At 52.5% G+C, this 14455-nt stretch overlaps 1 protein-coding gene across 1 annotated transcript in view; it reads left to right on the forward strand.

Moving 5' to 3' along the window:
* LOC145338594 (uncharacterized) overlaps positions 1-13918 on the forward strand; it is a 43503-nt gene extending 29585 nt beyond the window's left edge. Inside the window, exons 14-21 of the mRNA XM_080182956.1 lie at positions 479-574; positions 1857-1952; positions 3119-3214; positions 4493-4588; positions 6357-6452; positions 9201-9290; positions 11631-11746; positions 13609-13918. Of these exons, the coding sequence (XP_080039082.1) occupies positions 479-574; positions 1857-1952; positions 3119-3214; positions 4493-4588; positions 6357-6452; positions 9201-9290; positions 11631-11746; positions 13609-13701 (779 nt within the window). The 3' untranslated portion in view covers positions 13702-13918. The remainder of the gene's footprint in view (positions 1-478; positions 575-1856; positions 1953-3118; positions 3215-4492; positions 4589-6356; positions 6453-9200; positions 9291-11630; positions 11747-13608) is intronic.
* The last annotated feature ends 537 nt before the right edge of the window (positions 13919-14455 follow it).

Below are 14455 nucleotides of genomic sequence, written 5' to 3' on the forward strand. Positions count from 1 at the left end.
TGAGGGATGTGTGATTTAGGGAGTGAGGCGAGTTAGAGTTATGGAATGAGTGAATTGGGATTTAGGGAGTGAGGGGATTGGGATTGACGAGATGAGCAGTGTGGATTTAAGAAGTGAGGGGATTGGGATTGAGGGGTGAGGGGATTGATGGGGTGAGGGGATTGGGATTGAAGAGGTGAGGGGATTGGGATTGAGGGGATTGGGATTGAGGGGGTTAGGGGATTGGGATAGAGGGGGTGAGGGGATTGGGGTTGAGGTGTAAGAGGATTGGGATTCAGGAGGGGAGGGATTGGGATGTACTGACGGGAATTAGAGTACAGTTTGATGAAATTCCCAGTTGTGACACAGGATCTGGGCCATGACTGACTTTGGGTTGAACATATTGGGAAGTGTAAATTTATCCCAATACTCGGAATGAACATTGAGGATCCGGATGATTTCTACTCTGTGATCTCCAATATCTTTTCCCTTCTCACAGATCCAGGGACAACACCAACTCTGGGAGCCAAGGATAAATCTCAGCCAGAATCCACTGACCCACATTCCCCAATCCAGACAGAATCTCCAACCTCAGGTATCAATGTCCCACAAGTTTGTCTGGATTAAATATTCCCCAAATATGGTGCTGGAATCCCGGACTCGGATGAATGTGTGTGGAGACTGAGTGGAAGTGGGGTGTAGTGAGTGAGGGGAGTGGCTGCAGTGAGTGTGGGGAGTGGGGTGCAGTGAGTGAGGGGAGTGGGGTGTCGTGAGTGAGGGGAGTGGGGTGTGGTGATTGAAGGGAGTGGGGTGTGGTGATTGAGGGGAGTGGGGTGGAGTGAGTGAGGGGAGTGGAGTGTAGTGAGTGTAGGGATTGGATGGAGGGAGTGAAGGGCGTGGGGTGTAGTGAGTGAGATGTAGTGAGAGAGGGGAGTGTGGTGTCGTGACTGGGGGGAGTGGGATGCAGTAAGTGAGGGGAGTGGGGTGTTGTGAGTGTGGAGAGTGGGATGGAGTGAGTGAGAGCAGTGTGATTTAGAGGTGAGCAGAGTGGGATTTATGCAGTGAGGGGATAGGGATTGAGGGGGTGAGGGGTTTGGGATTGAGGGGGTGAGGGGATTGCGATTGAGGGGGTGAGGGGACTGGGATTGAGGGGGTGAGGGGAATGGGGTTGACACAGTGAGGGGAATAGGATTGACAGAGTGAGGGGAATGGGATTGACACAGTGAGGGGAATGGGATTGACGGAGTGAGGGGAATGTGATTGAGGGGGTGAGGGGAATGGGATTGACACAGTGAGGGGAATGGGATTGACGGAGTGAGGGTAATGGGATTTGAGGAATGAGGGGAGAGGATGTATTGATTGGGGATATTGGGGCATCGTGACTGAGGGGATTGGGATTGAGGGAGTGGAGTGAGTGGAATGTAGCGAGTGAGGGGTGTGAGATTTCGGGAGTGAGGCGAGTTCGAGTTATGGAATGAGTGGGTTGGGATTTAGGGAGTGAGGGGATTAGGATTGAGGGGATGAGCAGTGTTGGATTTAAGAAGTGAGGGGATTGGGATTGGGGGGTTGAGGCGATTGGGATTGAGGGGTGAGGGGATTGGGATTGAGGGGGTGAGGGGATTGGGATCAAGGAGGTGAGTGGATTGAGATTGAGGGGGGTGAGGGGATTGGGATCGAGGGGTGAGGGGATTGGGACGTACTGATGGGAATTAGAGTACAGTTTGATGAAATTCCCAGTTGTGACACAGGATCTGGGCCATGACTGACTTCGGGTTGAACATATTGGGAAGTGTAAATTTATCCCAATACTCGGAATGAACATTGAGGATCCAGATGATTTCTACTTTGTGATCTCCAATATCTTTCCCTTCTCACAGATCCAGGGACAACACCAACTCTGGGAGCCGAGGATAAATCCCAGCCGGAATCCACTGACCCAGATTCCCCAATCCCGACAGAATCTCCAACCTCAGGTATCAGTGTCCCACAAGTTTGTCTGGATTAAATATTCCCCAAAATATTGTGCTGGAATCCCGGACTCGGATGAATGTGTGTGGAGACTGAGTGGAAGTGGAGTGTAGTGAGCGAGGGGAGTGGGGTGTAGTGAGTGAGGGGAGTGGATGTAGTGAGTGAGGGCAATGAGGTGTAGTGAATGAGGGGAGTGGGGTGTAGTGAGGGGAGTGGGATGTAGTGAGTCAGGGCGGTGGGGTGTAGTGAGTGAGGGGAGTGGGGTGCAGTGAGGGGAGTGGGATGTAGTGAGTGAGGGGAGTGGATGTAGTGAGTGAGGGCAGTGAGGTGTAGTGAGTGAGGGGAGTGGGGTGTGGTGAGGGGAGTGGGATGTAGTGAGTGAGGGCGGTGGGGTGTAGTGAGTGAGGGTAGGTGGATTTCGGGAATGAGGAGACTGGGATGTAGGGACTGAGCTGAGTGGGGTGTAATGAGTGAAGGGAATGCTGTTGAGGGAGTGAGAGGTAGTTATATAGGGAGTGAGGGAAATGGGATTGAGGGAGTGAGGGGATTGGGATTGACGGAGTGAGGGGAATGGGATTTGTGGAGTGACGGGAATGGGATTTGTGGAGTGAGGGGAGAGGATGTATCGATTGAGTGGATTGGGTCATAGTGACTGAGGGGAGTGGGGTTGAGCGGCTGAGGGGACTGGTATTGAGGGAGTGAAGTGAGTGGGATGTAGCGAGTGAGGGATGTGTGATTTAGGGAGTGAGGCCAGTTAGAGTTATGGAATGAGTGGATTGGGATTTAGGGAGTGAGGGGGTTGGGATTGAGGGGATGAGCAGTGTTGGATTTAAGAAGTGAGGGGATTGGGATTGAGGGGGTGAGGGGATTGGGATTGGGGGGTGAGGGGATTGGGATTGAGGGGGTGAGGGGATTGGGATTGAGGAGGTGCGGGGATTGGGATTGAGGGGGTGAGGGGATTGGGATTGAGGGGGTGAGGGGATTGGGATGTACTAATGGGAATTAGAGTACAGTTTGATGAATTTCCCAGTTGTGACACAGGATCTGGGCCATGACTGACTTCGGGTTGAACAGATTTGGAAGTGTAAATTTATCCCAATACTCGGAATGAACATCGAGGATCCGGATGATTTCTACTCTGCGATCTCCAATATCTTTTCCCTTCTCACAGATCCAGGGACAACACCAACTCTGGGAGCCGAGGATAAATCCCAGCCAGAATCCACTGACCCAGATTCCCCAATCCCGACAGAATCTCCAACCTCAGGTGTCAATGTCCCACAAGTTTGTCTGGATTAAATATTCCCCAAATATAGTGCTGGGATCCCGGACTCAGATGAATGTGTGTGGAGGCTGAGTGGAAGTGGGGTGTAGTGAGTGAGGGGAGTGGGGTGTACTGAGGGGAGTGGGTTGTCGTGAGGGGAATGGAGTGGTGAGGGGACTGGGGTGTGGTGATTGAGGGGAGTCGCGGGGAGTGTAGTGAGTGAGGGGATTAGATGGAGTGAGTGAGGGGAGTGTGGTGTAGTGACGGGGGGGGTAGGATGCAGTGTGAGGGGGGTGAGGAGTATTGAGTGAGAGAAGTGGGATGCAATTAGTGAGGGGAGTGGGATGTGGTGTGAGGGGAGTGGGGTGTTGTGAGTGAGGGGAGTGGGGTGTTGTGAGTGAGGGGTGTGGGGTGTAGTGAGTGAGGGGAGTGGGGTGTAGTGAGTGAGGGGAGTGGGGTGTAGTGAGTGAGGGGAGTAGGGTGTTGTGAGTGAGCGGAGTGGGGTGTTGTGAGTGAGAGCAGTGTGATTTAGGGGTGGGCAGACTGGGATTTATGCAGTGAGGGGATTGGGATTGAGGGGGTGAGGGGATTGGGATTGAGGGGGAGGGGATTGGGATTGAGGGGGTGAGGGGATTGGGATTGAGGGGGTGAGGGGATTGCGATTGAGGGGGTGAGGGGATTGGGGTTGACACAGTGAGGGGATTGGGATTGACGGAGTGAGGGTAATCGGATTTGAGGAATGAGAGGAGAGGATGTATTGATTGGGGGTATTGGGGCATCGTGACTGAGGGGATTGGGATTGAGGGAGTGGAGTGAGTGGGATGCAGCGAGTGAGGGGTCTGAGATTTAGGGAGTGAGGCGAGTTAGAGTTATGGAATGAGTGGGTTGGGATTTAGGGAGTGAGGGGATTAGGATTGAGGAGATTAGCAGTGTTGGATTTAAGAAGTGAGGGGATTGGGATTGAGGGGGTGAGGGGATTGGGATTGAGGGGGTGAGGGGATTGGGATTGAGGGGTTGAGGGAATTGGGATTGAGGGGGTGAGGGGATCGGGATTGAGAGGGTGAGGGGATTGGGATTGAGGGGGTGAGGGGATTGGGATGTACTGACGGGAATTAGAGTACAGTTTGATGAAATTCCCAGTTGTGACACTGGATCTGGGCCATGACTGACTTCGGGTTGAACATATTGGGAAGTGTAAATTTATCCCAATACTCGGAATGAACATTGAGGATCCGGATGATTTCTACTCTGTGATCTCCAATATCTTTTCCCTTCTCACAGATCCAGGGACAACACCAACTCTGGGAGCCGAGGATAAATCCCAACCGGAATCCACTGACCCAGATTCCCCAATCCCGACAGAATCTCCAACCTCAGGTATCAATGTCCCACAAGTTTGTCTGGATTAAATATTCCCCAAATACAGTGCTGGGATCCCAGACTCGGTTGAATGTGTGTGGAGACTGAGTGGAAGTGGGGTGTAGTGAGTGAGGGGAGTGAGGTGTAGTGAGTGAGGGGAGTGGGGTGTAGTGAGTGAGGGGAGTGGGGTGTACTGAGGGGAGTGGGTTGTCGTGAGTGAGGGGAGTGGGGTGTACTGAGGGGAGTGGGTTGTCGTGAGTGAGGGGAGTGAGGTGTAGTGAGGGGAGTTGTGTGTGGTGATTGAGGGGAGTCGGCTGGAGTGAGTGAGGGGAGTGTAGTGAGTGAAGGGATTGGATGGAGTGAGTGAGGAGCGTGGGGTGTAGTGAGTGAGGGGAGTGTGGTATAGTGACTGGGGGGAGTAGGATGCAGTGAGTGAGGGGAGTGGGGAGTATTGAGTGAGGGGAGTGAAATATAGTGAGTGAGAGAAGTGGGATGCAATTAGTGAGGGGAGTGGGATGTGGTGTGAGGGGAGTGGGGTGTAGTGAGTGAGGGGAGTGGGTGTACTGAGTGAGGGGTGTGGGATGGAGTGAATGAGGGGAGTGGGGTGTTGTGAGTGTGGGGAGTGGGATGGAGTGAGTGAGGGGAGTGTGGTGTTGTGAGTGTGGGGAGCGTGGTGTTGTGAGTGAGGGGAGTGTGGTGTTGTGAGTGTGAGGCGTTGTGAGTGAGAGCAGTGTGATTTAGGGGTGGGCAGACTGGGATTTATGCAGTGAGGGGATTGGGATTGAGGGGGTGAGGGGTTTGGGATTGAGGGGAGAGGGGAATGGGCTTGACACAGTGAGGGGAATGGGATTGACGTAGTGAGAGGAATGGGATTGACAAAGTGAGGGGAATGGGATTGACGTAGTGAGAGGAATGGGATTGACAAAGTGAGGGGAATGGGATTGACGGAGTGAGGGGAATGGGATTGACAGTGAGGGGAATGGGATTGACAGTGAGGGGAATGGGATTGAGTGAGGGGAATGGGATTGACACATTGAGGGGAATGGGATTGACACAGTGAGGGGAATGGGATTGACGGAGTGAGGGTAATTGGATTTGAGGAATGAGGGGAGAGGATGTATTGAATGGGGGTATTGGGGCATAGTGACTGAGGGGATTAGGATTGAGGGAGTGGAGTGAGTGGGATGTAGCGAGTGAGGGCTGTGAGAATTAGGGACTGAAGCGAGTCCGAGTTCTAGAATGAGTGGATTGGGATTTAGGGAGTGAGGGGATTAGGATTGAGGAGATTAGCAGTGTTGGATTTAAGAAGTGAGGGGATTGGGATTGAGGGGTGAGGGGATTGGGATTGAGGGGATTGGGATTGAGGGGGTGAGGGGATTGGGATTGAGGGGGTGAGGAGATTGGGATTGAGGGGATTGGGATTGAGGGGGTGAGGAGATTGGGATTGAGGGAGTGAGGGGATTGGGATTGAGGGGGTGAGGTGATTGGGATTGAGGGGGTGAGGAGATTGGGATTGAGGGGATTGGGATTGAGATTGAGGGGTAAAGGGATTGGGATTGAGGGGGGGGAGGGGATTGGGATTGAGCGGGGGAGGGAATTGGGATGTACTGACGGGAATTAGATTATAGTTTGATGAAATTCCCAGTTGTGACACAGGATCTGGGCCATGACTGACTTCGGGTTGAACATGTTGGGAAGTGTAAATTTATCCCAATACTCGGAATGAACATTGAGGAGCCGGATGATTTCTACTCTGTGATCTCCAATATCTTTTCCCTTCTCACAGATCCAGGGACAACACCAACTCTGGGAGCCGAGGATAAATCCCTGCCGGAATCCACTGACCCAGATTCCCCAATCCCGACAGAATCTCCAACCTCAGGTATCAATGTCCCACAAATTTGTCTGGATTAAATATTCCCCAAATATAGTGCTGGAATCCCGGACTCGGATGAATGTGTACGGAGACGGAGTAGAAGTGGGGTGTAGTGAGTGAGGGGAGTGGGGTGTAGTGAGTGAGGGGAGTGGGGTGCAGTGAGTGAGGGGAGTGGGGTGTCGTGAGTGAGAGGAGTGGGGTGTGGTGATTGAGGGGAGTGGGGTGGAGTGAGTGAGGGGAGTGGAATGTAGTGAGTGTGGGGATTGGATGGAGGGAGCGAGGGGCGTGGGGTGTAGTGAGTGAGATGTCGTGAGTGAGGAGAGTGTGGTGTAGTGACTGGGGGGAGTGGGATGCAGTGAGTGAGGGGAGTGGGATGGAGTGAGTGAGGGGAGTGGGGTGTAGTGAGTGAGGGGAGTGGGGTGTAGTGAGTGAGGGGAGTGGGATGGAGTGAGTGTGGGGAGTGGTGTGTTGTAAGTGAGAGCAGTGTGATTTAGGGGTTAGCAGAGTGGGATTTATGCAGTGAGGGGATTGGGATTGAGGGGGTGGGGATTGAGGGGGTGAGGGGATTGCAATTGAGGGGGTGAGGGGATTGCGATTGAGGGGGTGAGGGGAATGGGGTTGACACAGTGAGGGGAATAGGATTGACAGAGTGAGGGGAATGGGATTGACAGAGTGAGGGGAATGGGATTGACACAGTGAGGGGAATGGGATTGACACAGTGAGGGGAATGGGATTTGAGGAATGAGGGGAGAGGATGTATTGATTGGGGGTATTGGGGCATCGTGACTGAGGGGATTGGGATTGAGGGAGTGGAGTGAGTGGAATGTAGCGAGTGAGGGGTGTGAGATTTAGGGAGTGAGGCGAGTTAGAGTTATGGAATGAGTGGGTTGGGATTTCGGGAGTGAGGGGATTAGGATTGAGGGGATGAGCAGTGTTGGATTTAAGAAGTGAGGGGATTGGGATTGAGGGGGTGAGGCGATTGGGATCGAGGGGGTGAGTGGATTGGGATTGAGGGGGGTGAGGGGATTGGGATCGAGGGGGTATGGGGATTGGGATTGAGGGGATTGGGATTGAGGGGGTGAGGGGATCGGGATTGAGGGGGTGAGGGGATTGGGATTGAGGGGGTGACGGTTTTGGGATTGAGGGGGTAAGGGGATCGGGATTGAGGGGGTGAGGGGATTGGGATGTACTGATGGGAATTAGAGCACAGTTTGATGAAATTCCCAGTTGTGACACAGGACCTGGGCCATGACTGACTTCGGGTTGAACATATTGGGAAGTGTAAATTTCTCCCAATACTCAGAATGAACATTGAGGATCCGGATTATTTCTACTCTGTGATCTCCAATATCTTTTCCCTTCTCCTAGATCCAGGGACAACACCAACTCTGGGAGCCGAGGATAAATTCCAGCCGGAATCCACTCACCCAGATTCCCCAATCCCAACGGAATCTCCACCCTCAGGTATCAATGTCCCACAAGTTTGTCTGGATTAAATATTCCCCAAAGTATAGTGCTGGAATCCCGGACTCGGACGAATGTGTGTGGAGACTTAGGGGAAGCGGGATGTCGTGAGGGGAGTGGGGTGTAGTGAGTGAGGGGAGTGGGGTGTAGTGAGTGAGAGGAGTGGGATGTAGTGAGTGAGGGGAGTGGGATGGAATGACTGAGGGGAGAGGGATGGAGTGACTGATGGGAGAGGGATGGAGTGAGTGAGTGATCTGGAGTGATTTCCTGAACCTCTGACAGAATATAAATGCTACCAAAACTTTTCATCTCTGACTCATCACGACCGATTATCAAGGATAAAAAAGTGAGAAGGAATTTAGGCTCCATAAGCAGTGGGATGCCGGTTGGTTGCTCTGCCATCTCTGATATGTGAACGCATTTTTCTGGAGACTTTGCTCGGATATTGATGGCGCAGCTCCAATGTTCAGGGTAAAATAAAACTCAAGCTCGCTCAATTTCAGCCCCATCCAATCTCACGTTCGCTCGGCATCCAGGCGTCTGCAACTCAGGTGTTTTGTTCAGAATACAGAGCGTTGGCATCAAACAAAATGTCATTCCCTCTTCCTGACAATGCCAAATGAATTGGGATGTGTGTGCGTTGCCGGATATGTGGCCCGTGTGACTCATTGACTGGAGGGTCAAGTCACCTGTTCATCATCAGAGATGCAGCACTGACCGTCCTCACTTGGGCTGGGGTTTGCATAACTCAGTGTCTAACATGAACTATGCCTTCACATTTGGAAAAAAAAATCTTTTTGAATATTCACCAAGAATTACACAGAGGCCAATTTGCAATTATCTGGCTTGCAATTTGCCCCAAATAGACTTGTTGAAGGTAAATAATTTTATACTCAGGGCCCACTCTCTACATGGCTACAGTAGTTGTTCAGTGAAAAAGAAAATAGCTTGGGGGTTCCCTGTTGGGTCGAGAACTGCATTGAGTTATCCAATTATCTGACAAAAAAGATCAGCACTTTCTGTTCTCCATCGCAAATTGTGTTTGTCCCTTTGAGATTTGGTTCCAACTGAGTCCTGATGAGTCACGGATGGAAAACTTCGACAGTGCATCTCTTCTCCCACCGAACTCAAGGAATGTGACCTGTTGACGGTGGGGGGTCGGGGGGAGGGGGGAGGAACGTTTTAGAAATCGCGGACCTCAGGATGCTGTGCAGAATCTGGTCTGTGTGTTACGATCGGTTCAGTCCACTCAGCTCGTTGTCGAGTCCCTTCGCCTCGTTCTCCTTCCAGGAAAACCCACAACTCGGGACTCTGGGGGAAGACAGACCAGAACGCCCACGGAACAACCATGCACTGTCCCAGCGGGTTCATCAGGCCCAGGTAGGTGAAACTCGGGGAGAAATGCTCGCTTGATCTGAGACACGGAGAGTTCTGACCTGAAGATCCGCTGAGGGATTTTGCGATGGGAACAGGAGCAGTGAGGGAGTGTGACTAATACTCGGGTTAAAGTGGAACTCAGGGGTCTGAGTGGAGACATTCCCCACCGGAGAGGGGGTAGGATTTAGTTACAGAGACTGAGGCAAGTGGGGTGAGGGGACTGGGGTGGAGTGAGTGAGGGAAGTGGTATTGAGGGAGTGAGGGGAGTGGGATGGAGTGAGTGAGGGGAGTGGGGTGTTGTGAGTGAGGGGAGTGGGGTGCAGTGAGTGAGGGGAGTGGGGTGTTGTGAGTGAGGGGAGTGGGGTGTAGTGAGTGAGGGGAGTGGGGTGTAGTGAGTGAGGGGAGTGGGGTGTAGTGAGTGAGGGGAGTGGGGTGTAGTGAGTGAGAGGAGTGGGGTGTAGTGAGTGAGGGCAGTGGGGTGTAGTGAGTGAGGGCAGTGGGGTGTAGTGAGTGAGGGGAGTGGGGTGTAGTGAGTGAGGGCAGTGGGGTGTAGTGAGTGAGGGGAGTGGGGTGTAGTGAGTGAGGGGAGTGGGATGTAGTGAGTGAGGGGATTGGGGTGTAGTGAGTGAGGGCAGTGGGGTGTAGTGAGTGAGGGCAGTGGGGTGTAGTGAGTGAGGGCAGTGGGGTGTAGTGAGGGGAGTGGGGTGCAGTGAGTGAGGGGAGTGGGGTGTAGTGAGTGAGGGGAGTGGGGTGTAGTGAGTGAGGGGAGTGGGGTGCAGTGAGTGAGGGGAGTGGGGTGCAGTGAGTGAGGGGAGTGGGGTGCAGTGAGTGAGGGGAGTGGGGTGTAGTGAGTGAGGGGAGTGGGGTGCAGTGAGTGAGGGGAGTGGGGTGTAGTGAGCGAGGGGAGTTGGGTGTAGTGAGTGAGGGGAGTGGGGTGTAGTGAGGGCAGTGGGGTGTAGTGAGTGAGAGCAGTGGGGTGTAGTGAGTGAGGGCAGTGGGGTGTAGTCAGTGAGGGCAGTGGGGTGTAGTGAGTGAGGGGAGTGGGGTGTAGTGAGTGAGGGCAGTGGGGTGTAGTGAGTGAGGGGAGTTGGATGTAGTGAGTGAGGGGATTGGGGTGTAGTGAGTGAGGGCAGTGGGGTGTCGTGAGTGAGGGGATTGGGGTGTAGTGAGTGAGGGGAGTGGGGTGTAGTGAGTGAGGGGAGTGGGGTGTAGTGAGTGAGGGGAGTGGGATGTAGTGAGTGAGAGGAGTGGGGTGCAGTGAGTGAGGGGAGTGGGGTGTAGTGAGTGAGGGGAGTGGGGTGTAGTGAGTGAGGGGAGTGGGATGTAGTGAGTGAGAGGAGTGGGGTGCAGTGAGTGAGGGCAGTGGGGTGCAGTGAGTGAGGGCAGTGGGGTGTAGTGAGTGAGGGGAGTGGGGTGCAGTGAGTGAGGGCAGTGGGGTGCAGTGAGTGAGGGCAGTGGGGTGCAGTGAGTGAGGGCAGTGGGGTGCAGTGAGTGAGGGGAGTGGGGTGCAGTGAGTGAGGGCAGTGGGGTGTAGTGAGTGAGGGCAGTGGGGTGTAGTGAGTGAGGGAAGTGGGGTGTAGTGAGTGAGGGGAGTGGGGTGTAGTGAGTGAGGGGAGTGGGGTGTAGTGAGTGAGGGGAGTGGGGTGTAGTGAGTGAGGGGAGTGGGGTGCAGTGAGTGCGGTGCGCTCTGTTCAGTGAGTGCTCTGTCTCCCTCCCACACTCGGGATTTGAGGAATTTTCTGTCTGTTGTTTGGAATTTGCTCTGTGTCTTGCATTCCCGGTTCCGTCTCTACATCCAGTCCGACATCGTGTCCCTCCCAGACCTGGAGTGGAGCTCTGAGCAAAGCTCCGTCACCGTGTCTCCTGGTACTTAAACCTGCTGCTTACTATTGACATGCGTGTCCCATCCACGCTGCGGCCAGGCTTCATCCGTGACTGTGTTTGTGTAACGTCTTCAACAAGAGTTTGGGTCATCTGAGTACGAGCTCCCTGATTGAGGCGGGGATGAGGTGTGTTAATCTCATACTCCGGGATGCCAACCTCACGGGGCTGATGGTATTCATTACCAATTTCTGATGTGAAGTGTGTCGTTTGACCCCCCAAGGGTGAACACATTTAATTCTCTCTCCTTCTCCGTGACCCCGAGATTGTGGGATCTACCTCACCTCCACTGGGGCAGGTGTCTCTGGGAAAGAGATCTTCTCCTGGGCTGTTTTCCCTCTGGATGGTGTTTCTCTCCAGCCGCCTGCGATCTTTTTGGTGTACCTCTCCCCTCCCACCCCATCCTCCCCTCCCACTGCTCCCAGGGAATTCAGCTCTCGTCCTGTCCTCCCCATGTTTCAGGGTTTCTGTCTCTCTCGGAGGAGGATTGTGAAGCCATGGACGTCGAGGTACAAGTGATGTACGTGGGGAATAACAAGCTGGAAACCGATGAGCAAAAGGCTGCCTACCTTCGACAGGTATAGAATTCAGAAAATCGGGGGAAGGAGGGGGTCATTTGGTTCCTCGAGCCTGCTCCGACATTCATTGTGACCATGGCTGATCATTAACTCAGTAACTTGATCATGTCTATCCCTCCCCTCTGAGAGTATTCGATCCCGTTTGCCCCAGTCGCTTTGTCTAACTCCTTTCTCGAGAACACACAATGTTTTGGGCTCAGCAGCTTTATGTGGTCGGGAAATTTTACACACCCGCCACAGCCTGGGTCAACAAATATTACCCTTGTCTCTGTCCCGAAAGATTTACCCAGTATCCGCAGAGTGTGACTCCTGATTCTGGATTCCCTCCCTCCAAACGTCAGGAACACCCTTCCTGCGTCTACCCGGACTAGTCCTGTTCGAATGTTGTCCATTTCCATGTGACTCCACTCATTCTTCCTAACTGCAGCCAAGACAAACCCAACGGACTCAATCTCTTCTCAAACGGAAGTCCGGTCTTCCCAGGAATTGGTCTGGGGAACATCTGTTTCAATCCCTCCAAAGCTAGGTCTTCCTTCCTCAGATGGGAAACATACAGTGAATGGTAGAACCCTTAGGAGTATTGATAGGCAGAGGGATCTGGGCGTACAGGCACACAGGTCACTGAAAGTGGCAGCGCAGGTGGAGAAGGTAGTCAGGAAGGCATACAGCACGCTTGCCTTCATCGGCCGGGGCACTGAGTTTAAAAATTGGCAAGTCATGTTGCAGCTTTACAGAACCTTAATGAGGCCACACTTGGAATATAGTGTTCAATTCTGGGTCGCCACACTACCAGAAGGATGTGGAGGCTTTGGAGAGGGTACAGAAGAGATTTACCAGGACGTTGCCCCTGGTACGGAGGGCATTAGCTACGAGGAGCAGTTTGGAGAAACTTGGTTTGTTCTCACTGGAGGTTGAGGGGAGACCTGATAGAAGTCTACAAGATTATGAGAGGCAGAGTGGATAGTCAGAAGCTTTTTCCCCGGGGTGGAAGAGTCAGGAGGCACAGGTTTAAGGTGCGAGGGGCAAGGTTTAAAGGAGATGTACGAGGCAGATTTTTTACACAGAGGGTGGTGGGTGCCTGGAACTCGTTGCTGGGGGACGTAGTTGAAATGGATACATTAGCGACTTTTAAGAGGCGTCTTGACAAGTACATGGATAGGATGGGAATAGAGGGATATGGTCCCCAGAAGGGGAGGGGGGTTTTAGTTCAGTCGGGCAGCATGGTCAGTGCAGGGCCGAAGGGCCTGTTCCTGTGCTGTAATTTTCTTTGTTCTTTCTTGGGAGAGTAAAACTGCACACAATATTCCCACTGTGTCCTTATTGTACAAGAGCAGCGAGCCATCTCTGCTCCTGCACTCAAATCCTGTCTCTATGATGGCAACATCCTGGAGAACCCTCCTTTGCGTTTTCTTCAAAGCAACCCTTTCATTTTGGTAGTGCAGCCACCAGGTCCGCCCGCAATATTCCAAATGTGACCAAAACGCCATGCAATACATAACACAACTTGCCAACTTGATGCCCGGGCTGGTGAAGGCAAGCATACTGGGTACCATTAGTACAGTTTAATCATAACTAGTTGGCCTTGTTTAACCATTTCCAGTTAGCAGTTGAGATCATTTCATCAACTCTTCCTGACATTACTGATGAACTGCTCTTAGTTTGATTGATTGCGTGGAGTTAGTATTAAGAGGTCATCTCCAGTTTGGCACTGAGGAGAGAGCATTGACAGGACTTTGTCCTGTCTGGTGTTCGGGGGGGGTGCTCAGGGATGGTTCAGGGAAGTGGCTGGAATGTGAGAGTGTGAGTGCGTCGCCACACCGTCAGGAATGACTCCTCACCCTGAGATTCTCCTCCTTTCCCAGGTCCAGGATATGGTGAGGAACTATCTCCCCTGCAAGAAACTGGCGCCAGCCAACTCTCAAAGTAAGAAGAAAAGAGCAAAGAAACAGAAATGAAGGAGCAAATACATCCAGACTGTTACTAGGGAGGAGTATTTACGTACAACTCAAGGCCAGTGTGTACGTGTGCTACAGTGTGCCTGTAGGGTGTGTGTGCTGGTGTGTGTTAGAGAGTCTGTAAGTGTGAGTATGTCTGTATATGAGTGTGTGTGCGAGCGTGGGATACTGCGTGTGTCAGCGTGAGTGTGTGAGGATGTGTATGCGTCTGTGTGTGTGTGTGTGTGGAATACTGTGTGTATCAGTGTGTGTGTCAGCGTGAGTGTGTGAGGATGTGTATGCGTCTGTGTGTGTGTGTGGAATACTGTGTGTATCATTGTGTGTGTCAGCGTGAGTGTGTGAGGATGTGTGTGTGTGCTAGAGTGTGTGTTTTTCAGTGTGTTTGAGTGTGTGAGTGTTACGGTTTTTGTGTGTGTTAGAGAATGTGTGTGTTCGAGACTGAGTGTTGTGAGAGTGTGTGTTTTTGTGTTAAATTCTGTATGTGTGTGCATGTGTGAGAGAGTCTGTGTGCGAGTGTATCTGTCTACACGTTAGTGTACCTATGTGTATGGATATGTTTGTGTGATTGTGTATGAGTGCATGAGTATAACTGTGTGTGTTTCAGATTGTGTGTGTAACTGTGTGAGCCAGTGTGTGAGTGAGCGAGAGCGCGTGAGAGTGCGCGTGTGTGAGTGAGTGTGTGTGTGTCAGTGTGTGTGAGTGAGCGAGTGCATGTGTGAGTGCATGTGTGAGTGAGTGTGTGTGAGAGTATGTG

The sequence above is a fragment of the Carcharhinus amblyrhynchos genome, unplaced genomic scaffold, assembly GCF_965287045.1.
Source record: "Carcharhinus amblyrhynchos unplaced genomic scaffold, sCarAmb.v2.hapA chromosome_104, whole genome shotgun sequence".
Lineage (NCBI taxonomy): Eukaryota > Metazoa > Chordata > Chondrichthyes > Carcharhiniformes > Carcharhinidae > Carcharhinus > Carcharhinus amblyrhynchos.